We start from the raw sequence: 22,625 nt of genomic DNA on the forward strand, positions 1-22,625 counted from the left end.
TAAAGAGGGGATGCTTTGCTTTGCTTTAAACATGGACATAATGTGATAACTCTGGATGTCCATGCTAAACATGTCTAGGTTTTCTATAAATCTCAGAATCTGTTTGTAAACTGCTCAAAATGGTCAATTCTAAAACCAATACAAGATTTTCAAGAGACTTACTGAAATGATGAGGTCAGTCCCTATAGATCTCCAGTTAAATAGGAAGGTTGACATTTTTATCTTCAAGTTCACCATACAGTTCATAATTCATTGGACAGGTGAATTGAGCCTAAAGAGGCTTCTAGAGGGCTGGCCAATCAGAGGGAAGGGGGTTTGTGAAGTGGAAAGCCTTAAAGAGACAGCAGCTAAAATCAAGTGTTCCAGACAGAGGCCAAGGTAAGAGTTTTCTAAAACACCAGTGTGATAAAAAGGGGGACTTTTTTCTTTAGCTGTAAGTCTATACCCCTGTAGTAAAGCTACTACAGGGGTATCAGAGGTACAGTATAAATCCTAAAAAAAAAAAAGCACAAAACCTCCTTTTTCAGTTTTTTGAAAATTAATTAACAGACCATTTTGTTCTCTATATAATAAACTCTTAATTTTTTGAGTTTCACAAAGTAACGCATCGTGGTTATTAAATTATAAAACTTACAATGAAATTTAAATTTGAGGTCACAAGTACCGTGATTGTCATGAACAGCCCATCAAAAATATTTCTGAAAAATCTTTCACCAGATCCCAATATAACTACACTACATAGCCCGATATTGATGTCTGGCTATGATGTTTATATTTTATACTAACGGCCTAAACTAAATTAAACTTACAAAATTACAAAAAAAGATGGAAAAGCTCTTTAACAAAATGCTGCTGCTAGAGCGGTTAAGAAACAGCAGAGGCACAGTCAGTATGAAATGTGAGATATAAATGGTTTAGTCTGTGTTATTATTATGCACCATGCTCCTCCCAGAGGATAAGTCATGAACATGCTCTCATTTTCCTCCCAGTACCTCTGGTTTCTTCAGAGGAACCTGACGGGGCTTCGGGATGAACCCTGCAGGAGGAGCCAGAGGGTCCGTCTTTGTCACAGGAATAAATCCTGGAGGTCTCGCAAGTGGACTCTGTTTGGGGGGAACGGGGCTGGGTTTTCTCGCGGGTATAAAACCAGGTGGAGGGGTCAGCAGGTTCTGTTTGGGGGCAGGAATGAAACCAGCAGGAGGGGATAGAGGGTCAGGTTTTGGGGCAGGGATGAACCCAGCTGGAGGGGAGAGGGGGTTAGACTTTGGTAGTGGAGTCATGGGTGCGGCTGCTGCTGCAGCTTCCTCTGCTTTATTCGCTGCGGGTTTCTCCTCCTCATCCTCCACATTTCCTTTCTCCTCCTCCTTCACCTCTTCTTTTGTGTCCTCTTTACGGTCCTGGTTGCGAGTTCGAGGTCGGTGCTCTTTGGTTCTACTCCTGCCCATTAAATTCGTCAGCCCCATGGAGATATCATCCTTGTCTGCACTGACAGTTCTGGTTTTGAGGACAGAGTCTGCGGCAGAGGTCACCCTGGCAGACTCAGTGACAGCAGGCTGGACAGTCTCTTGTGTCCCGGCAGGAACCACGCGTCTCACAACTCTTCTCACCACCCTCACCACTTTTTTACCACCCTGATCCTCTCCCGGATTGTCAGGACCGCCCATGGCTCCGTTACTATTGAGCTCAGCTGTGGATGCAGGAGACTGAGGAACACTTCCTGTGTCCGGCCCTGATGCAGAGACTGGGTGAGGTGGAGTACTATCTACATCAGACTAGATACAAACAGAGCAAGGTGGACAGAGGTGCTGATTATTCTCATGGTTAGTGTATCTAAAGTGACAGAATAACAGCTCAGGAAGTCTACACGCAACAAAATCTACAAATAGATTTATATCTACTTTTCTTTTTTCATTCATGGGTTAAAAAACATCACTTAAGCTACCATACAGGCCCCTGCATTGGTGAACATTTGTTTCTCTACTTTTCTTCAAATGTTACTGGTGGTTGGAAATGCAACACGCCAAATCCTGAGCATGCACACATGGCATTCAGCTCCTGTCTTCTCTGAGTAAAGGCACAGAGTTACTTTGGATGCAAAATTAGTGCAAGATAGATCCCTGTGATTTCTGTTTGCTTATTGGGATAGTTCAGTGCTTTAGAGAGTGGGGTTATGCAAGGTACCTGTGAGCAGCTTGCCTGGGGATCTCAGTCAGCTTGGCACCTTTCTTAAGAAACCAGGTAGGGAACTGGTTTAGATGCTTTGTATGAATTCAACTTGAACACATAATTAATCTCATTTCATATAAATATAACCAAAACATTAATGCCAGTGTCAGCTCTTTGAGAGATTTTAACCCCTTAGATTTAGAATATTTAGAAATCAAACTTTATGTCATTGCTTGGGCAGACTTTGGTATGGGGTAAATTCAGAGACAGAAAAATTAGAAATAGGTTGATAAAAGGGGGACCAGTATAGTCTAGAGATCTGGGTCATGTCCGATGAGGTCAGCCCATGTTTGAATTCAACTTTCTCCTCAGGACACTACATACTCTCACCCTGTTTACTGCGCATTCCACTGTCCTGTACACAGTGAGTAAATACATAAAAATACCCCACAAAACTGTAATAAATAAAAAATAAAATAAAATAAAATAAATAAGTGGATAAAGACGAGAGAACAGTGTGTTTCAGATGTCAGGCCAAGTGGTGCAAAGTGCCAACAATAAGCAGACTTAATGGTCAGAGAATGTTCTCAATTAATCCCATGTGTTAGTCATACTCTGGAGTCAGTTTTAACCCTGAGAATAATGACCATCACCTCCAGCCTGCAGCACACAGTTAATTAACGATGAATTTATCTTTACCCACTCCAAACTTTACACATGGCTTGTTAGCTTTCCAAGATCATGGTTTGGAGGCAGAAGAGACAGACAGACAGTAGCAGTAGTCATATTTTGTCTGTTATATTTTCCCACAGCACAAAATCTGTTTAAATTAGTGCAGAAAGCATGCAGGTCAAAAAGGAACTCACATCTGGCTTGTCCTCAACTTTAACCTACACAAGAGGAAGCAACACACAAAGAAATTAAACCAGACGCTCAGAGAAAAGCTTTCTGATATCAAGAGAAACTCATAAAATTCTACGAGCAACAGCAGACAGGTACAAAGTAAAAATAAACACCCAAACACAAGACTTCCCTTTTGCTCCCAGAATGAAAAGCGTGATTTATACGCCATGGTGACAGGCCAGAAGTCATGGAACAAGCTGGGCGACGTGGAGAGTAAATATACGGAATGATGAGAGAAAACGAAAAAAGACAGCCAGGGAGAGGAAGATGCACCGTGCAGAACGATGAAGAATGGAAATTTAAAGGTGTGTGATGGGATACTGTGAACTTATTTTCTGCACACAACAGGTCAAACACCAACAGGGCGGAGGAACCATGCAGCACTGAGGACAGAACACATGAAAAACAGGATGAAATGGTTTGATATCTTCACACTAAAAGAGACAAGGCATGAACATAAAGATCCAACAAGCAGTACTAAAGAGCTGTACTCATAAACACTTGGCAAAAATCTGAAATATTTTGACCCAGCCCTCAATCTATCACTTAACTATGTGTGAAGAATTCTCAGTGCTACTGAGAAAAAGGACACTCATAGGTACCAATTCTAGAATCATCATCAAGAAATGTGGCTGAAATAACAGGCTCCAAAAACTTCATTATCTCCTATTAGATTTAAAAAAAAAAATAGTAAAGAAGAAAAGCTCTTAAAATGTTAAAAAATAGTCAAGATCTGAGCTTTCTTTTCTCTTTCCTTTTATTTGAACTCCAGAACTATCCCTAGGACTCACACCCAACCCAGAAACTCCAACTGCAATAAAACTGCTTCATAAAGTTGGAGTGTTCTTCATTTTAAAGTTATAATAAGAACAAAGCTTATTAAGAACAAATACGCTTAAGAACAAAATTAACCAATACAGTATTTGAATCAAGACACCAACATGAATCTAAATGAGGTACTGTAAAGTAACTGAAAACAACAGTTTAACTACTAAACATGTTTAATGACATTAATAATACATAACACTGTTAACCCATTACTCCCTTCAGTGATGAGGCAAACATGTGGCTTGATTTAACAAGTAAAAAGTTTAAAAACTATCCCAAAATTGTCCTTGCACTCAATGAGGACACAGCAAACAGGCAACGTGTTTCACCATCTCTGGCCCTGCTTTCATCATAGTCCCCTCCTATAAATAGTTTCAGCAGCAAAGCAGGCCATTCTGAGACGCCAGCAGAGCCCAAATGGAACTGCTAAGCAGAGCATGGACACCCTGAGCAATTCTCACTCCCTGCCACACACACACAAACTCACACACAGAGTCCACCAGAGGCCTAAGCCCATTACCTCCTCTCTAGGCCTGGTTAACCTTCCAATCTCGTAGCTGCGGCGTGAGGGCCGAGGCAGGCTAGGACCTGGGTCTGCAGAGAGCACACGCTTGCTAGTCCTGAGTGAGTGGGAGGGCAACCTCAGGGGCGGGGTCAGAGTCAGAACAGCACAGTAACACTGTGGTCTGAGGGGCTGTGGTGGTGGAGGGGTAATGTGAGAGTGGCTGGGCAGGGGATAGAAGAGGGACAGCTGCTGAGATACAGAGAGGCTATGAATAGAACTCACAGACCAACATCAATTAGCTTAGTCACTTTTACTGCCACTCTTTCCTCCAGCTGACAGGGAGACAGTGAGGTAGTTCCCCTCACTGGGGCTACATAAACTTTTTTAAGCCTTTGAAACTAGAGATGAACAAACAAAACAACATGATAATGAGATTGTACAACCCGTTCAAATTATTTTCTCTGATTCCCAAGATGTGACAAATTCATATTTTATCATTTAACCCAAGTTACCCTAAACCAGTCTAGGGAGCCTGACATAGCCTCTTGTAACAAAAGTGGCCCTGAGGTGCAAAACATAAGGATGTCGCAACAACACTGAAGTCAACCAGAAAAAAAATCACTATCTGTTTTTGTGTTTTTCTTTTTTGTTGTGTTGTCTGTGTTGTCAGATTTTTTGTAGTGTTTTCTTTTAGATGTGGAGTTTTTTTGTGTTTTTGTTCTTGTTGTCGTTTGTGTTTTATCTTGTTGTGTTCTCTGTTTTGTTTAATATATTGTTGTTGTTGTTTTCTGTGGTGTTAAGGTCTGCTTTTTTTGTTCTTTTTTTGTTGTTGTTGTTTCTTATTTTTTGGTATTTCCCTTAATGTTGCATTTTCTGTTTCAGGGCCACTGTAGTAAAAGCAAGATACACACTGAAATACACAGATGCAATCAAAACAAAGCAAAGAGCTTTTATGTCTTACAGTTCAGAACAACATCATAGCTCACTTGCAAAAGCTCATATCTCTCCCAAAACTGTACAGTCATGTGTCAAAACCAAATTTCTTTTTTTCCAAGTTAGGCATTGTGTAAGCAAGTCAAAATGTTTCGTTACTATGGCAGAAGACCATTGAAATATCCCTCATCTCCACCTTTCAGTCTTAGCCCAGTCCTTTATTGACAGGGTCAGGGGGTTACTCTACTCATTTATTTTTGTCTAGGTAACACTTCTTCACTCACCAGCGTCCTCACCCACCTGGCCATCCACACGCTACTGTCTGTCTGGCTACAGATGCTTATTGACATCACAGCGCATTTTCACAGTCATAGACAGCATATCAGGTCATCTGAGATGTGTGAAACTCCACCTTCGAGTTCTAGTTTCACCTGTCAATCTATCAATTTTATAAAATCAATTTGATTGTCTGAATCTGAATCAATTTATCAATAGGGATTATGTTGATAATCTTTCCTAATTTTCACAATTGAACAGACTATTGTGTATGTGATGACTTGTACAAAGAAATGATGCTGACATATTTTGGAAAGAATGACCATTAGACTGAGAATCAACAATCAGTTTAGATCAACAAGATGTATTTACTTGAAAATTGTGCTAACTATAGGCTACCTGTACTTAATCATTTGAAAAGAAATGTACGAGGACATTTTCAATTTGAATAAATTAATGAGAAATTCAATTATGTCGTAAAAAATTGGCTAGTAGTAATAAGGTTTGTCCATGTTATTTTGAGAATGTAATTTCTGTTTCAAGAAATGAAGCAAACAAATGGTGAAAAACTGTAAATCTGTGCACGGGGAAAGCTGCACACCATGTCTGTTCCACCATAAGAGGGAGCTGTTTACTAATGCATGAATCCCTCCTTCTCACAGAAACATCTGCTAAAGCGCACTACTGACCTGAATATGAGACATTAGAGACCAAGCAAAGCCCAGACAAACAGCAGATAATCTGTCCTAAAGCATAAATCAAGATCTTACATCTTAAAGTGGGATGCTATTATGCCCGCAATTTCCCCCGGATCAAGTCAAATGTTTCAGGACTTTGTCAGTAGTCTTGTAAATGCTGCATTAATATAAAAATCACATCTAGTGGCAACTTGCCCGGAGGGAGAAATTCAGCCTGTTTGTGCCACACAGTTAAACCACAAGAGGGAAACACGGAAATGGAGTAACAGGCTTGGCAGGGCAGGCATGCACTAACCCAATACTGGCACGCTCCTTTTCCCTTCATAACTCATGAACAGTTTCATTCCTCACAGACAAACGGATACCAACCTGCTGTTTGTTACACTTCCACATGAGAACTAGCATCCTTGATAGCACCGTTACCTCTGGTTTTACTGAAATAGGCTAAAATCTCGTCAAACACATTTCTACATCGGGGTAGGTAAGAAGCTCACATATTAGCCATCAGCAAAACCAATGACAGCACACAGCCTAGCTGCTCTATCTAGTACACTTTACTAATCCCTAGAGTCAGTTACTGAGATGCAGAATCGAGTGGGCTGTGGGTTACTGTACACATGGTTAGAGCAGAGCAAAGATTAAGGACACAATTTCTCAATACAGAGAAATCCATGTGCATTGGGATACAAACAGTTGTAGCTTTAGTAGCTATACTTACAGAGTATTTCAAATATTTCAAATTCAATATGCAACATAAATTATTGGTTCAAGCAGAAAAACACATCATGTGCCTTTATCAATTATCCAATACAGGTGAGCAGGAAAACAGACAAAAATGATTTAAAAACCGTGAATACCAGCATCCACAAAATTGAATGGCATAATCTTTTGAATGAAACTATTTAGTGTATTGGTTGAAGAACATTTTTAACTAAGATCTCTGACCTGTGTTCAACAATGAAAGCTGACAGAGAAAAGTTTAGCCTCTGAAAATCCTAGGATGCTTTCCAATTTTTATTATTGGATAACAACAAACAGCCCTGAAAATCAACAATTTTGATGTAACAGCATGAACCATGATTTCAAACTTGATTACAATTTTAGGCCCCTGTGGCAAAACAGGGAAATAAAAAAACCACAAATATCAAGAATCAAATATGAAAGCCATTCATCAACCCATTGTATCACTCAGTAAATTAGATACAAATTATACCCACTAATAATGACACTAAGTAATAAAACCCACAATATAACAAATAACGAAGCTGAATTGACACAGCTCTATCTTGTAGCTGACAAGATGACTTTGTCTGTGTCTCATTGACTGACAGACATTGACACACCCCAAGATGTCTGCTGTGATGTGTGACAGTAACAAAATAGTAAACATCACTGATAAAATGTCGACTTGAGTTGGTGTAGCTGAGTGTGAAAGACACAAGACATGAAGCAGAATATGAAGGACTGAAATCTTCAGTGTTTCTTCTGTTACAAAGCAAGCTGTTTATCTTTTGAAGCTCCGCCTCTTTCTAATCTATACTTGTGCTAATACTCTCTGCTAGCAGCATCAACCCAATGAACAGGGGGATGATGTGATTTAACTGGGCAGCTTGAGGAGGAGATTACACCATTTGCTAATTTCCTACTGATAAAACTGTGTCTGGGCTGCAGGAAGGCAGGAAATGCATAAAATGGAAGGGAAGTGATGAATGGGTATTTGATGAAACATTAAGAGAAATCAACTCAGCTGTGAGACACCCTAACCTCCAGTTTAACTAAAGGCAAAAAAACTCCTGAAGAATGTGATCTGAGAGACTTTGGACATATGAATCTGCATTTTCCTGTTTGTTTTTATGCAGCAATGCTTAACTACAAACCACAACCTTTTTTATACAGCATTTTTTAAACAAAAAACAAGTGCCTGCAAGCTTTGGAAAATCAACTTTTTGAAACCACAGACTGACAAGACTCTCATTCTGAAAGGCTTGGGTCAGGATCTAAAGTTACAGTTGATTAGATAATAAGGAAGTAAAAGATGTCAAACAAGCTGTGCAAAATAGACTGTGTAGGACAAAACACAGTTCAGACCTTATTGGACCACTTACATTTTGAGTGCCCCCTGAAAAATTGGTGTCTCAGTTTGGTTTCATAACCCCTCCAGCCAATTGATTTTCCTCAACCAGCTGGAAAATTGAAATGGTGGACAGCCTCTTTACAGAGGTCTATGAAACATCTATCCAAAGACACAGGGTAACTTAGCCTCATGTTCACACTACGTTTGCTCATATGAAGTGCAGCAGGAATGAAAAACACAGGACATGAAAACCAGGGTACCTGTTCTGACTCCATATAATGTGGACAATGGCTGCCACCCACTGGACAAAAGGTTGATGTACTGAGCTTACTCTACTCAGCCTGCCAGAGAAATGATGTTAAACAATAATCTTTGAACAGTTTAGGCTTTAACAAATATATAAAATTAAATTTATCTGCCTCTCAAGGTAATTTCATAATAGAGGACATTTTTTATCCGACCTGTGGGCCAGTGGTGAGAGGACTACTCTGCCCAGGGCAAACAGTCTGATGATAAACGTAATCATACACCATATACTGACAGAGAAAGGAAGACCAGATAAAGGGACACCAAAACCAGCAAAGTTAGTTGGTATTAAGCTTTTAATAGCTTCTCTTAGCTGCAGTTTTTCAGTTAAAACAATAGCGGCTTTCTTGGCATGTGACAAGAAGTCTCCAGGAAGTCAAAACAGATCATAAAACCTGTTTTTCTGCTTTTATTTGATACATTTCAACAATTTGTGAGTCAAGGTTGTGTTTCAATCTTTTTAGCCATTTTCTATTTATACAACACCAGCTCAAACTGGGTTTATGCTTTGAATAAAAACATTTAAATGATTTAAAAATCAGTGAAATGCTGTGAATGTCCTCATAGTGAAGGAATTACATTATACCTACACATTAGGGCTGGGCAACGTTTAAACTTTTAATTGTAATTAATCGCATGATTTCCCTGATTAATCATAATTACTTGCATTGTGAAAGTGCCATAACATCTGTCATGCAAACACCAAATCAGTACTTGTTATACAGTAATAGTTAAATCTCATATTTAGTGCAAATCAAATTTACAAAATGTAAATACAAAATTAAAGCTTATTGCCACTGTCAGGGCATTAAAGTGATACTCCGGGATGGAACAAGTTGGGTCCTATCACAAGGTTTAGGGCAGAAATTACCCCTACAGCAGTGTTTTTGTGAAGCCCAGGGCGCTCGCACCAAACACCCCCTCCCTGCTCTTCAGACAGTTTCCTCTGCACTCAGACGGGGTCATATTTTACTTGACCAAAAACACAAATAAACTGACTCCCACCGAAAAACTCTGATATCGGTCTGCATTCACGCTTTATTTAGAGAAGTTTCAGCGCGTTACTTTCACACAGAAACACCGCTAAATAAGGCTCTAGTTCTCATAGTGTCTCTTTGTCCTGGCAGACTACCTGCGTTTGTTTATCTCTGGCACACCGTGCGCGCGGACAGATACACTAAGCGGCAAGCGCCTTTAAGTTCCGTGGCGTTGCCCCTCTTCTCCATGCTTGTTTTGGTTACTCATCGTGTTTTTCCGCTGATTTCACTTCTGGTTCCACCACGGTCAGCAACAGGCATTTACAAAATAAAAGCATGTGAGCAACATGCACTAATGTGCGATAAAATATTCAACGGCGTTAATAGATTGACGGGTTAACGCGAAAATAACGCGTTAACTTGCCCAGCACTACTACACATAGATTCCTATAGTACCTTTTTTCTACATCTCAACTTCCAATTTTTCCTCACAAAGGTGTTTCAGAAAACCCTTATATCAGCCTCTGTCTGCTTCAAAGAGCTGATATCTCTTTAAGGCTCTCCACTCTACAAACCCCCTTCCCTCAGATTGTCGGGGGCAGAGTTGTAGGCAGTCCTTGGTGTTTGATGCCCATCCCTCCAACGTGTCATCTCGTGAAGAACTATTATTTAGAACAGACCATTATGAGTAGTTTGGAAATTGATTCAGGGACTTCCAAAACATTTTACTTTGTGGTGTTTTGAAAATTTGCACGTTTTGTATAGGCATTTATTGTTACTTTACATCCATGTTTAAAATATGGGAAATAATAATACCCCCTCTTTAAAACTGGAGAGAGTTTGGCTCATTGTCTGCTTCAGTTCCCTGGAACTTCATTTAAAAAAAACTGATCTGTCACTAAAATAAAACTTCTTATCTTAAACTCAGCAGGATCAGATCAGCAGATACCTCAAAACTAACTCGGTCAACATTGAAAATCTACTCTAGTATCACATATGGCTCTAACAGTGTTGCAGAGCTCCAGATCTAAAAATCAGGTCTTATTATAACCACCTATTAATAGTTCTGTTGGTTCTAGGTCACATGAACAGTTTCTGCCTTTTAAACAGCCTGCTGTATGATGATCATCAAGATCAGATGAAAGTAGGACAAGAGTATGTTTTGTGTCTGTGTGCCCACGGGTGGGCATAAATAACTGTGGTCAGATAAGAAACAGTACCAAATGATGAGGAACACAAACAGAAATACAAGTATTCTAAGTTCACACCTGATGAAACTTAATGCTGGATCACCACTAGGCCTTTCAAACACAACCAGTGGAGGCAAAATCATATTGTTAATTCACTCCTCTTTAATCTTAAGACATCATGAGCCCTCATTAAACATAGTCATACAGTGACACTATCATCACTTGTTTTTGGTCTTTGTATCACACTTGAACTGCCCTGATTCAACCCAGACGCCCAGCATCACATGTTTTGTAGCTTTTTTGAATTCACAACAACAACAACAACAACAATCTAAGTGTGGGCCCCACAGTATGGGATAAGCACCTACTTTTCATAACATGCAGAGCAAATCTGATTCAGTCAAACCCCTTCAACAGTGACTCAAATCTCCTTAACGCAGAAACTTCAAACATTCTGATCACTCAGTTACACAGTTGTTGTCAGAGATTACTATTATACAACCCAATCTTATATGACCACAAAATGTAACAGATGCTAGGTATGACATTTAAATGCTGATAAAATTATTATCATATACCTCAAATTGTCACCCTAATAAAATAACGGATTCAGTCCCTTTTTGATGAAAATAAGCTTTTGGCTTAAATCATCTCTTGATCATGCTGGCCATCTCTGGTACAATCGTTTAAAGCTTTAGCTAAAAGTATCATGCTCAGTTCAGAACAATGGCCTATGTCAAAAGGGTGACTCAGGCCAATTTATTTGAAGCCTAAATCATAATTTTGATTATTTAGGATAAAATGTGTGACTTCGGCAATTTAACAACCTTTCATGTTGGCCGCTGTTTCAAGAAGAAACAGAATCTTTGGTGCAGAAGAAGATGAAAACACGATTTTTCGATCATTTTCAACAGGTGAGTGATTAGGTTCACTATCATAAAGACTAGGGTACAATGTTGAGTAGTGATTTTGTCTAAATCTTACAAGTTATAGTTTAACTAAAGAAAATAGCTACTTGTAGCTAGCTACCTATTTCTGGCTAGCCCGCTTATTTCTTTACCAAACATAAATGAGCACAAGGCAATAATACCCCTCAAAGTTTTCTACAGTTCTACAATTTCATTTAGCAGATGCTTTTGTCCAAAGCAACACAAGCAAGAATTTAGTCAACTGAAGGGAAAACAAGGTTAGTGCGATAAAGTGCTACAAGTTATTTGGCTGCAGGTGCTGCCATTAAGTGCAAGACAGATTTTTTTTTTCATTTTTCATTTTAATTTATTTTTTTATGTGGAATAATGTAGCCAACTAACCACAATTAGTTGCTGCCACAATATATTTCAACCTTCAACAACATTTAGTAATTAGTGTTGAAAATTCACTAAGAGCTTGGTCTTAGACCTTCTGGCTCATTCTACCCTTGAGGACAAAGAGGAGAAGGGTCAGCTTAAGTGTTCCCTGAACAGATGAGTTTTCAGACATCTCTTAAAAGTAGAAAGGGACTCTGTGTATTGTATAGAGTTAGGTAATTCACTCCACTATTTGGGCACAACCGAAGGAGAAAAGTTTGGCCAGAGATTAAGAGCCGTGCCGGGCAGGGAGCACCAGGCGTCTTTCACAAGCAGAGCGGAGTGGTTGAGGAGGAGTGTAGACCTGGAAGAGGGATCCCAGGTAGGCAGGAGCTGTTCTTGTCAATGTTTTGTAAGCCATAAGAAGAGGTTTGAATTTGATTTGAGGTGCCACTGGAAGCCAGTGAAGAGAGATTAAAAGCTGGGTGACATGCTATGCAGTTTTAAAATTAAAAAAATGTTTTTGCTTTTTGGTAGGAGATGTATGAGTATTCCTACTCAGCGTATGATTGACCTGACATTTGTTCGATTTAGGTTGGAGTTATTTACATTTTGAGTTTGCTTCATGGAATTAAAGGACAGCTGATGGTCAGGTTTCAAAAAGTTGTCAAAACTGTACATTGGAAATGGGTTAAGTTCAATTGAAAACCCAGCAAAGAAGATCCGGAGAAGTGAGGAAAGGGACTGCCTTCTGACCAGTTTGATTTACCTGACATTAATTTAACCCAGGGCAAATTCAGTTTTGAGTTTGCACTATGGAATAAAAGGGCAGTTTGAGCCAGGTTTACAGTTGCCTAAGTCGCACTATAATGTTAGAAACATTAACCTGAGTGACTTTATTCTTTAATGCTACATGATTGGCACACAATGTTCTATGCAGGTCAACAGTCATCCACTGAGAAGGCCTTTTTGATTAAAATAATGAATATGTTATACTCTGTATTTGCTAAGGTTTTTTGTATTTTCCCAAAAACTTAAAAAAATAACTTAGGCCATTATTTTAAAAGGGTGGTAAAATGACACTTTTCTTCACAGCCCTGAAACACAGTTTATCTCACACACAGTCTGAACACAGTTTCATCAAAAACTACAGAAAACTCTAACACAGGTGTTTGTTATGCCCTCCAATATAGACCTGAACTTGATGCTCCTCTTGTTGCACATGATTATCTAGGTGAAAAAGAAACTCAACGGGCTGCTAGCCAAGTCTTACAGACCATATGGCCATGAGCTGCAGCAGCGTTTGGGCCGTTGTTTCCTTCAGCGTCCTATTGTTTGCTCTCAAAAGACTGGGGGGAGTGAGGGGGGATTATATATACACCAGAACACATTTTCTCTTTCAAAACGCACACACACACACACACACACACACACACACAAGAACAAAAGCACATTGCCAGTGTCATTACAGCTCCATCCACCCAGACATTTTTAATCCACTATATGTGGAAATAAAATCAAAAATTTAAAGGATTTAAACACCAAACTGAGAAAAACAGCTGGCATAAGCAGTGGTCTTTGTTGATGATAATTAACGCATGTTAACAACAAAAAGACTAGCTCTGTTTTGAAGATGCAGCTGTTTTAAGAAGAGTATCAGAAATGCAGAATCAGATCCGTAGCCACCTGACCACAAATCAGTCCCCATGATTTAATGGTCTTTATGTTTGGGTTTTCATAAAAAGGCCATACATTTTCGCCCAAAACTACAAATTGCTCAGTGCAGCCACTTAAGAAATATACCAGGGCTGCTCCAGACATTTTCTGTTTTGTAGTACTTACTTGTAGAACAGTTATGGTTAATTTTCATGTTACCATAGACAATGGGTGCAAAAAGACTCTAAAGTTAGAGGAAGCACAATTCCAGCAATCTGGTGATATTTACCTGTAAACCATTTAGATAATGTGTACAGTAAGGTTTAATATCTGCATTGGCTTAAATGAGTAATCCTAACGAGTCATTGTCCACAAAGACAAATCCAAGTCAAACATTGCAGACTAAGAAGTTTTGATCTTAACATTGGTTCGTTTTCACAATATTATCAAGTGCAAAATCCCAGTAAAACATTTAAGTGATCTTGTGTGTATCTTTTAAGAGAGTGTTAGATTCATACTTGGTATCATCTGAAACACAACTTTGAGTTATTGTCAGTATAAAATTAAGGTGTTAGGTTGTCCTTAAGCCTCTGTGCACAATAAATAATGCAAGGCAAATATTTGTTCAAGTGTAACTAGATCCAAAAAGAAATCAAAGCCTAAACAAAAGCTGCTTTGTAAGATTTAAGTTCTCAAGGTTAAATACCAATAGTGCAAAGGTGTCAAAGGCTCACACTCAATCTAATTTGACATCTGGGTTTGCAAGTGCTAGAAGTACTCACATCAAAACCTTCTCTGTGCAGGCGCTGGGTGGTCCTCAGCCAGCTGCGGTTCAGCTCACTCAGCTCCAGAATGGTCTGCACCTTCAGTCGGACGTTCTCTCCAGACTGACGGATCATCTCCACAATCTCATCCCGGCTCTTGTTCTCAACATTGATCCCGTTGATCTCCACAAGTCTGTCTCCTGGCGCCAGGCCCAGAGCCCTGTCCTTGGTGCCAGCACCCGGTTCAGCGAAGTGCACTACTCGACGACACACTTCCCCATCGGGCTTCCTCTCTAGCATGGTGGTCCTCCGCAAAGAGAAGCCAAAATCCCCAGTGTTTCGTCGCTGTAGCTGTAGCTCTCGTGGATCCGGAACTGGTGGAGCAACAAGCGCAGGTAACTGTAGGTCTGCACCAGGGAAGGTCCTCTCCACCAGCTGGGGGATGTGAACTACAGTGGGGCTTTTTGGGCTGAATTTGGCCTTCAAAGAAGAAGTTCTCCTGTTCTGCGCAGGGCGATTGTCCTCTCTGATTTTATGAGGGAAAGACACATGCCTTTGGCCTGCCACTGTATTCAACTTGGCCAATTCCCCAAACTTAGCAGCTCTTTCCTTCACAGAACTCCGCATATGTTCCACTTCATTTCCTTTTGTATTTTCTCCAGAGGTACTGGCATTTGTTTGCCCTACATCTTGCTCCTGAGTGCTCTGAACCTCATCAAGCTCCAAGTCTGACAGGGTCAGCTCCATGTTGCTGGCCACCTTAATTGGTATGGGACTAGAGATTTCCAATTTGCTCCTAGAGTCCCTTTTAGAGCTTCCTCGATTTATATTAAAGAAGCCTCGACGTATGCTCATCTCCTCCAAGCTCTTTAACTCTGCTTGGGACATTCGCTCCTTCTTCTCCTTTTTGTCTTTCTTCTCCTTGTTCTTGCCAAGGTCCTTCTCCTTCTCCTTCTCTTTGTCTTTCTTAATCAGGTGAAACATGCTTGAACTTTTCTGTAGTTTGCTCGCAGTTTAAGTTAAGGAAAGAAAAGTAGAGCGCCTCCAAATCAAGAATAAAAAGAGTTGTAGTATGAAAAAGCTCTACATTGGGTAGAGGCCTGAAGTGTCATCTGTGAGCTGGGAAGACAAAGGTCAAATTGGGTCAAAATTTTGACAAACAGTATTTTTTTTTCTTCTAAACATTACTTGTAACTAGAATAAATGATCATTCATAATGCAGCTGAGGTCTGTGGTGGTGTGAATCTACAGATAGTGTCCTCTATGTCAATATTTCCTCATGTTTTCACTAATTGAGCCATTTAATTAGCATAAAATACTGAGCAGTGCTGAGAGGCTCACTTTCAACAGTTCACAGGTCAGGACTTATGCACCAGACATAAAACTGATGTATGTGGGTCATTGTATGCTGCATAAAGAGATAAACTGCCAGTACCACCTGTGAATAAGGAGAGGAAGTGGCGTAGTTGCTGTGATGGAGGGCAGAGCGACGACACACACAGACCACAGAAAGTAGCACGGCTTTGGCAGAAAATAAACAAATATTGACATCTTTTATGTACCTCTGTACAAAGATGTGTATGTGGTTATAAGTAATTTATTGCCTAGTGGGTGAATTCAGTGTACAACTTCAAATTTTTCAGTCTGGACACTCTGCTCACCCCACCACTGCTTCGTGTCCTTTATCTAACTGAATGCCATGAATAATTGATGTCATTTTAAACCATGTGGTATTATCAAAAGTTCAACATTTGAATTAAACTTAGTTGAAAATAGGGAAGGGTACCTTCCACATTTGAAACGATAAGGTACCGATGCCCGATACCTGGCAATCAGTATCAGTACTCAATGGTACCAATTTTCTGTACTTTTGTGTGTTTATGTGGTAAAAATATCAATTTGTTTGATAACAAAATCTTTTTTTTTTTTTCAATTTAACATATTTATTCTTCAATATTTAACCTTGTAATGCTGTGTTCATGTCCCGCATGGCAAATCACCTACTCTTCCACTCTCTCACAGTCACAAGGTTGCATTTAGGTACTTAAACATGGTACCTTTTGATTTTATGTGAATCAGTACCTGGTACTTTTGACAGATTTTGATCGGTACCTCTTAAAGTACCTAATTCGGTATCCATCCCTAGTTGAAGACGTCTCAACAGGTCTTCTCTGATTTAAAACAGCCATAGACATATTAAGCCTGGTGCTGAAATATACAGTTTTACACTAGTTTGGAATTTCCAATCTCAGTAAGTTCATATAAAAAAAAGAATCTTAACACCATCAAAACAGTCTCTCAGATTACACAGCCACGCCTCCTTCTTCAAATTATTGTCAGCTTGAGTTTGCTATCAGAGCATGGCTAACAAGGTGCGAAGCCTTTTATTATCTATTGAGTTGAATGATACATATCTGTAAAGTCAGTATGTGAAATAAGTAGTGCCTTCTTGGGAATTTGTGCTCTGATTTATAGGATAAAGCATTAGCCCTTAAAAAATCCCTCCATTGCTGTCATATTATCATAAATCTATCCACAAAATTTAATCATGTCAAGGGTTCAAAATCTCTTCAAGCCCTTAGTCATTCAATTAAACTGAAACTCTTAATTTTATTGTGACGTAGCAAAATACTTTGTGAAAGTGATAAGTCAAATTTCTTACCCGCTCCACAGAATCAACGCACAATTAAAATCAATTAATCCAGATCAGTACAAAGTGAATGGACATCGATCAAAGCACTACTGTCTCAGTTAAAGAAATGCAAAGTCTACATTAGTGGGCTCCTTTCTCTGTTCTATGCACCGATACACCCTTACCTTTACATACTTCAGGTTGTCCTACATACACACACTGAGCTTTGACCTGCTTGCTGTCACATCTTTAGCATCACCTGTAAAATAGAGGGGAACATTTGAACATTGACATGAACGACGTTCTACACTGAAGCTACAGATACTGGGGAACAATAGTCTGTGTAAACCCATAAACAGTAAATTCGCACTTAATCCACACTTAATCACATCCCCTGAGGTCAGAGAGACTGTGAAAAAGCCGAAAGAAATTTAATAACACCTTTAAATGCTGAACACTTGTGTTGAAATCCTAACCTGAACTTTTCTCAAGCAAAAGAACAACAACAAAAAAAGACACCTTGTGTTTGGCTTTACAGGACTTGCTGTACACATTGTTATGCTAGGTTTTCGATGTTGTAGAGCTGTGTAATGCTCTCACTTTAAGCTGCTTTGCCCTCATTCTGTAGCACCGGTGGCCTCGGGGAACACTTTCAGCAGAGAACATGAAAACGTTATCGAAATGAACTAACGAAGGGCGAGCACAAACGAAAATTATTCCTTTAACGTACCTGTAACTGCGTGCAGATAACCTCATTTCTGACTTGCTGGAAGTTTTCATCATTTTCTCCCCTGGAATTGACAGGAGGTGCCTGAATGCCCTCGTGCTGCCTTCAAATGCTTCCATGAAGGTCTGACTTTAGACTTTCACGGTAATTTACGTTCACGACGTTTACATTCTTGGTACTTGTGTTTTGAAATGAAGGACTTGAACCCAATTATCATATACTACGTATTATGAAACATTCTAAAAGCATGAATCACAATCATTTGCGATGTTAGACATTAATGTCTCAAAACGAGAGAGCCATTATAAAAAATAGAAATTCCAAAAGTACATGAAGGTAACATCAGAGTAAACCGGACAGCAGTGACCCCTCCTGGTACTTTTCACGCACTGATCATAATTGAGCAGAATCATTTTAGAAGGACTTTATTTGGACAAGCTTCCCAGTTTGGAACATTGTTGAACTTGATGCCCTAACATCAACTCAGTAAGGGTTTGATAGGATATCAGAAGCAAATTTTATTTCAAATGTCGCTCATCACCTGATGTCTTCAGGTATCAAACAAGGGTGAGATTGAAAATTAAAAGCTAGATCCTTCTCTATGAAATACAAAGCTCCGCTGAGCTTGGCATTACCACAAAAAAAGAATAACAAAAATAACTAAAAGTAAATTAATTAAATAAATAAATTATTACAAAATTCTAAAGTTCTACAGTAAGAACTAATTCAACAATCATTTCAATTATTTACTTCTTAGTTTTCCTAAAATGACCCCATCTGAAAAGGTTTTAATTTGGAGATATACAACCACTTTTGGGTGGAATTTATTTATTGTACAGAATTCAACAGCAAGCTTAAAAATATTCATAGCCATGATTTTTTGCCTCTCCCCATTCTGGCTACATTTTGCAGTCTAGTCTTGGTGTGTTCCTTTTCATCCTCATTTCTCTTGGATGGGCACTCCAGCGTAGAGTCCGTCTCAAACAAGATGGCAGGGGCCTGGTTTGGTACACTGTTGTTCTTGTCCCGGGTCACTGTGGATGTGGTCTGCAGCGCCACCCTGCCATTCAAGGAATGCTTGAGCTCCAGCAACAGCGGGTTGTTTTCTGAGTACAGTTCCACCTGCCGCACAGGGTCTTCATTTGACCGACAACATATGCAGCATGCAGAGAACAGGACTCTGAAAATGTAAATCCAGCCCAGATAATGCAGCTCAACAATGTTTAAAATGAAGCATCCCAGGCTAACACTGAACATAAAGTTAAGAAAGATGGTCTTCTCTGTGGCTCGAGACACAAAGCAGTCGGTCTTGTTTGGACAGGGGTAGGTCTCACAGCGGAAGAGGTGAGGAACTTCAAATCCAAACAGGTAGTACTGTCCAAAGAGGAAGAGGATCTCCATTATTGAGCGTAGGAGAACATGAATGATGTAGATGAGTAGAACTTGGCTGGAGAGCTGGGTTGGGTCTTTTCCTACCTCCCTCATTTGATCTTCCATTCCACTCCTTTCCTCACTCTCGCCTCCTGGCAAGCTCCAGCCCTCATTGTTACAGATATAAGGATCTTCTATGATTGTGTCTTTATCACCCCCACCTTGTGGGTCCTTGTCAAGAGAAGATGAAGGTCGAGGTACAACTTCTGTATCCTCCAGCTTTCCATTCTTGGTGATCTTTTGCAAGACATATACAATGTAGAAGATGGAAGGAGTGGAGACAAGCACAATTTGAAAGACCCAGAAGCGCAAATGTGATACAGGAGCAAAGGTGTCATAGCAGACATTGTTGCACCCAGGTTGGAGGGTGTTGCAGGTAAACTTGGACTGCTCATCACTGTAGACGGCATCCCCCACAAGGGCCACCAGCAGGATGCGAAAGATGAGAAGCATCGTCAGCCATATTTTGCCAATGACTGTGGAGTGGTTTTGAACCTCGGTTAGGAAGCGGCCAAGAATGGACCAGTCTCCCATTTCTAGGGGAACAAAACAGTATTTAAAGTAGTCAGGCAGCATGAATTTATCAGTAAGAGAGGAGGTTATTTATACAGTGCAGTGAAATTCTATCAGAAAAAAAAGTGCTCTGTCACTTTGTTGTCTTATAAAGGAACCAGGTGCATGAAACTAGAAGTATTTGCACAAGTATCACTTTCGTATACCATCCACATTCAAATAGTTACCCAAACATTTCCCCAAAATGTCCCATGGTTGTCATGAACTAGCTTTTTCAGTGTCTTTGCTTCGTTTTACAAACTTTAGCTCAATGATGAGTTCAGTTTTTCCTCAATGATAAACTGAGGATGATAAACCAATATCCCTTTGACACATATACTCCCCTGTCACATTATTTTGTACCATCAAGCTTTTTGTACGTGCAAAATATTTTGAAAATACTGAATTAAGTACAAATGTACATCCAATTTAAGCTTTGATAGTGAAATTGACTAAAAACCAGAGCACAAAAGGGAAATAAACCAAAAAAGTCTTCTGTTCCCATTTCATTATGAAGCTTACCTGAAGAGAGTTTGAGTCTTCCTTATCCAAATCTGGGAAAATATCAGAGAAAACAATTGGCATTACTGTGTTTTCAAGTGGAGTTGATCCCTGGAGGCTATTATTTATTTCGAGCTCGATGAGGTGAGAATGGTCTGACCACACATATTCCCTAACTCTAACTGAAACTGTATGTGAATAAAGGCTTTCAATGTACAGTGGGACAAAGATTGAAAAGTACAATGGGGGCACCTTCACATAACAGCCATTCAGAGGCGAGCAGAGAGTTCAAAGAACGTACTGGAAAGAGTGTGCACAACACTAATTCATGCATAGAACCATTATCGTTTTAATTTTGGAGCCAAAATACTGGTCTTGTTCATCTGAGTTTTTATACTTTGTTCCAAGGCTCTTTTTAAACCTTCAAATGAGAGAAAACCCTGTATTAATTTTATATCACTTATGGCAAAAAAAAAGGATTAAAGAATTAAAAATAATTTCTAAGTTCTTTTTTCAGTCTTTTTTACTGGGCAGTACGTTTGCTTGAATGTCCTCTCAAACACTAAACATGATGTAAAAAAAAACCTATCAACAACTATGTTCAAAGTAACAAAGAATTGACAGATGTCTTTCTTTAAAGACGGGATATTTTAGTTCTTGTAAGTGCTCCTTCTGGTGGATGGTTCACATGTCAAGGGTATTCTTTAAATGAATTGATGCTTTAGATAGAGAGACAAAAGTTCATCTTTTTTGATATTTTATTAATCCAGTGGTTTTAGAAGAAGAGTAATGAGCTGTCAGTTTGAGATACCGCAAGATACTGAGCCCTGTCAGCCCATATGCTATCATTACTTCCATGCGATAGTGTGGGGTGAAATCTGTGACACATGTAACTGAAAAGTGGATGATCTTTTGATTTACCTATCTAGCAGCCCTGCTGTCATAATGCCAGTTTAAAATTGTTTTGCATGATACTTGTCTATGTGTGTACAGTGTACATTGTCTAGTCCAGCCTGGCATTGTGGGCCCTGTTGCTTTGGTGAATCGCTGTAAACAGCACATTCTTGCTGCAATGAACTAATCATGTGACTCGCAGTGACTATAATTAAAAATTTAATGAGTAGGGCTTTCTTTCACTCTGTGAAAAATGAAACATCACAGGGCATAAAACAAAACACTTACCTCAATTTAACTAAGACACTTCATAACCATATATGACAATGTTTCTTCGTCTTTAGGGTTTCCCCACTGGTCATGACCATAGGTTGGTTATCAAAGTGAGCTGACTTTATTTACATATCCTGTGCGTTTCACATTTTGTGTCAAATGTCATTCAAACATGAAGAGACATCAAGTACTCCTGCTGTTGTCTGTCCTCAGCCAATTCATTCAGATAACAACTCAGCTCTGAAAAATGATATTGGGTATTCATTGATACTCAACAGAAACATAAAATTCATTCCATCATAAGGTGAACCATCAGAAGTAACATGCTTTATAAAACATATGGGGAAACAATAAAACATACAATCAAAAGTTAGGTCTAGTGTGGTCACATCAGGCAACATTCTTCCAAGGGTTACATTTACTTAAGGCAAGGTATTACCTTTGTCATTACAGCTAGAACTGATTTTCTGTGTTTTCTGTATCATCCTTTTTAACAGCATCATGACTATACAAAAAAAAAAAAAAAAAAAAAAAAAAATACAACTCCTAATAAACGACTCAGTTTTTCCAAGACTCTTGATTCTTCCTTTTATCAGATCCTGGATGATTGTCCACTTACGGCTGGGTGGTGCTATTGTTATCACTGGTACAAATGACATTTATTATTATCAGTATTATTATTTTCTTCATTTTTAGAAAAATGTATTTATCATTTGTCTGTTTATTTATGCATAATCATATGTTTTAAAGGACAAAAACAACCACAAATTAAAACATCATTTCGGGAGATTTTGATGTAGCTTGTATCAATTACACATGAAAAACAATGCTAGTCAACTGTTGACTAAATCTTAATCAAATTCTCTTAAACAAAAGAACAGTATTAATTTATTTAGACGTATCAATTATGATATGATAAGTATCCCGTAAACCGTCAAAACCAAACCGAATTACATTAATCGACAGAAAAAATTATGTGAGTGGTTTGTTTTCCCAAAAGTTGTTAGCTGAATGTTGTTTGTTTAGGTGACTGCATTTCTTTTAACAGTTAGT

At 39.2% G+C, this 22,625-nt stretch overlaps 3 protein-coding genes across 3 annotated transcripts in view; all 3 read right to left on the reverse strand.

Moving 5' to 3' along the window:
• The window catches only part of LOC141791961 (unconventional myosin-XVIIIa-like), a 75,640-nt gene extending 57,666 nt beyond the window's left edge, over positions 1-17,974 (reverse strand). The window contains exons 1-3 of the mRNA XM_074672688.1: positions 17,925-17,974; positions 17,380-17,453; positions 14,581-15,681 (exon numbers count right to left, since the gene is read on the reverse strand). Of these exons, the coding sequence (XP_074528789.1) occupies positions 14,581-15,546 (966 nt within the window). The 5' untranslated portion in view covers positions 15,547-15,681; positions 17,380-17,453; positions 17,925-17,974. The remainder of the gene's footprint in view (positions 1-14,580; positions 15,682-17,379; positions 17,454-17,924) is intronic.
• On the reverse strand, positions 941-5,643 carry LOC141791684 (uncharacterized). Its single transcript, XM_074672312.1, has 3 exons — positions 5,620-5,643; positions 4,418-4,651; positions 941-1,772 (listed from the first exon to the last, which is right to left on the reverse strand). The coding sequence occupies exons 1-3, from the start codon at positions 5,641-5,643 to the stop codon at positions 975-977; spliced, it is 1,056 nt and encodes a 351-aa protein (XP_074528413.1). The 3' UTR covers positions 941-974.
• Positions 17,975-18,785: 811 nt separating the features above from the next.
• On the reverse strand, positions 18,786-22,042 carry LOC141791929 (gap junction delta-2 protein-like). The gene is made up of 2 exons (XM_074672642.1): positions 20,427-22,042; positions 18,786-19,888 (listed from the first exon to the last, which is right to left on the reverse strand). The coding sequence occupies exon 2, from the start codon at positions 19,884-19,886 to the stop codon at positions 18,786-18,788; it is 1,101 nt and encodes a 366-aa protein (XP_074528743.1). The 5' UTR covers positions 19,887-19,888; positions 20,427-22,042.
• Between the last annotated feature and the right edge of the window lie 583 nt (positions 22,043-22,625).

Source organism: Halichoeres trimaculatus, unplaced genomic scaffold, assembly GCF_033239565.1.
Source record: "Halichoeres trimaculatus isolate MK-OKI-2021-1 unplaced genomic scaffold, fHalTri1.1 fHalTri1_scaffold_6, whole genome shotgun sequence".
Classification (NCBI taxonomy): domain Eukaryota; kingdom Metazoa; phylum Chordata; class Actinopteri; order Labriformes; family Labridae; genus Halichoeres; species Halichoeres trimaculatus.

Coding starts and splice junctions, on each gene's coding strand:
- LOC141791684 (XM_074672312.1), bottom strand. CDS start 5,643: ATGGCCAGGTGGGTGAGGACGCTG. Junction 4,652..5,619: donor CCAGGTGGGTGAGGACGCTG/GTGAGTGAAGAA, acceptor TCTGTATCTCAG/CAGCTGTCCCTCTTCTATCC. Junction 1,773..4,417: donor TAACCAGGCCTAGAGAGGAG/GTAATGGGCTTA, acceptor GTTTGTATCTAG/TCTGATGTAGATAGTACTCC.
- LOC141791929 (XM_074672642.1), bottom strand. CDS start 19,886: ATGGGAGACTGGTCCATTCTTGGCCGCTTCCTAACCGAGGTTCAAAAC.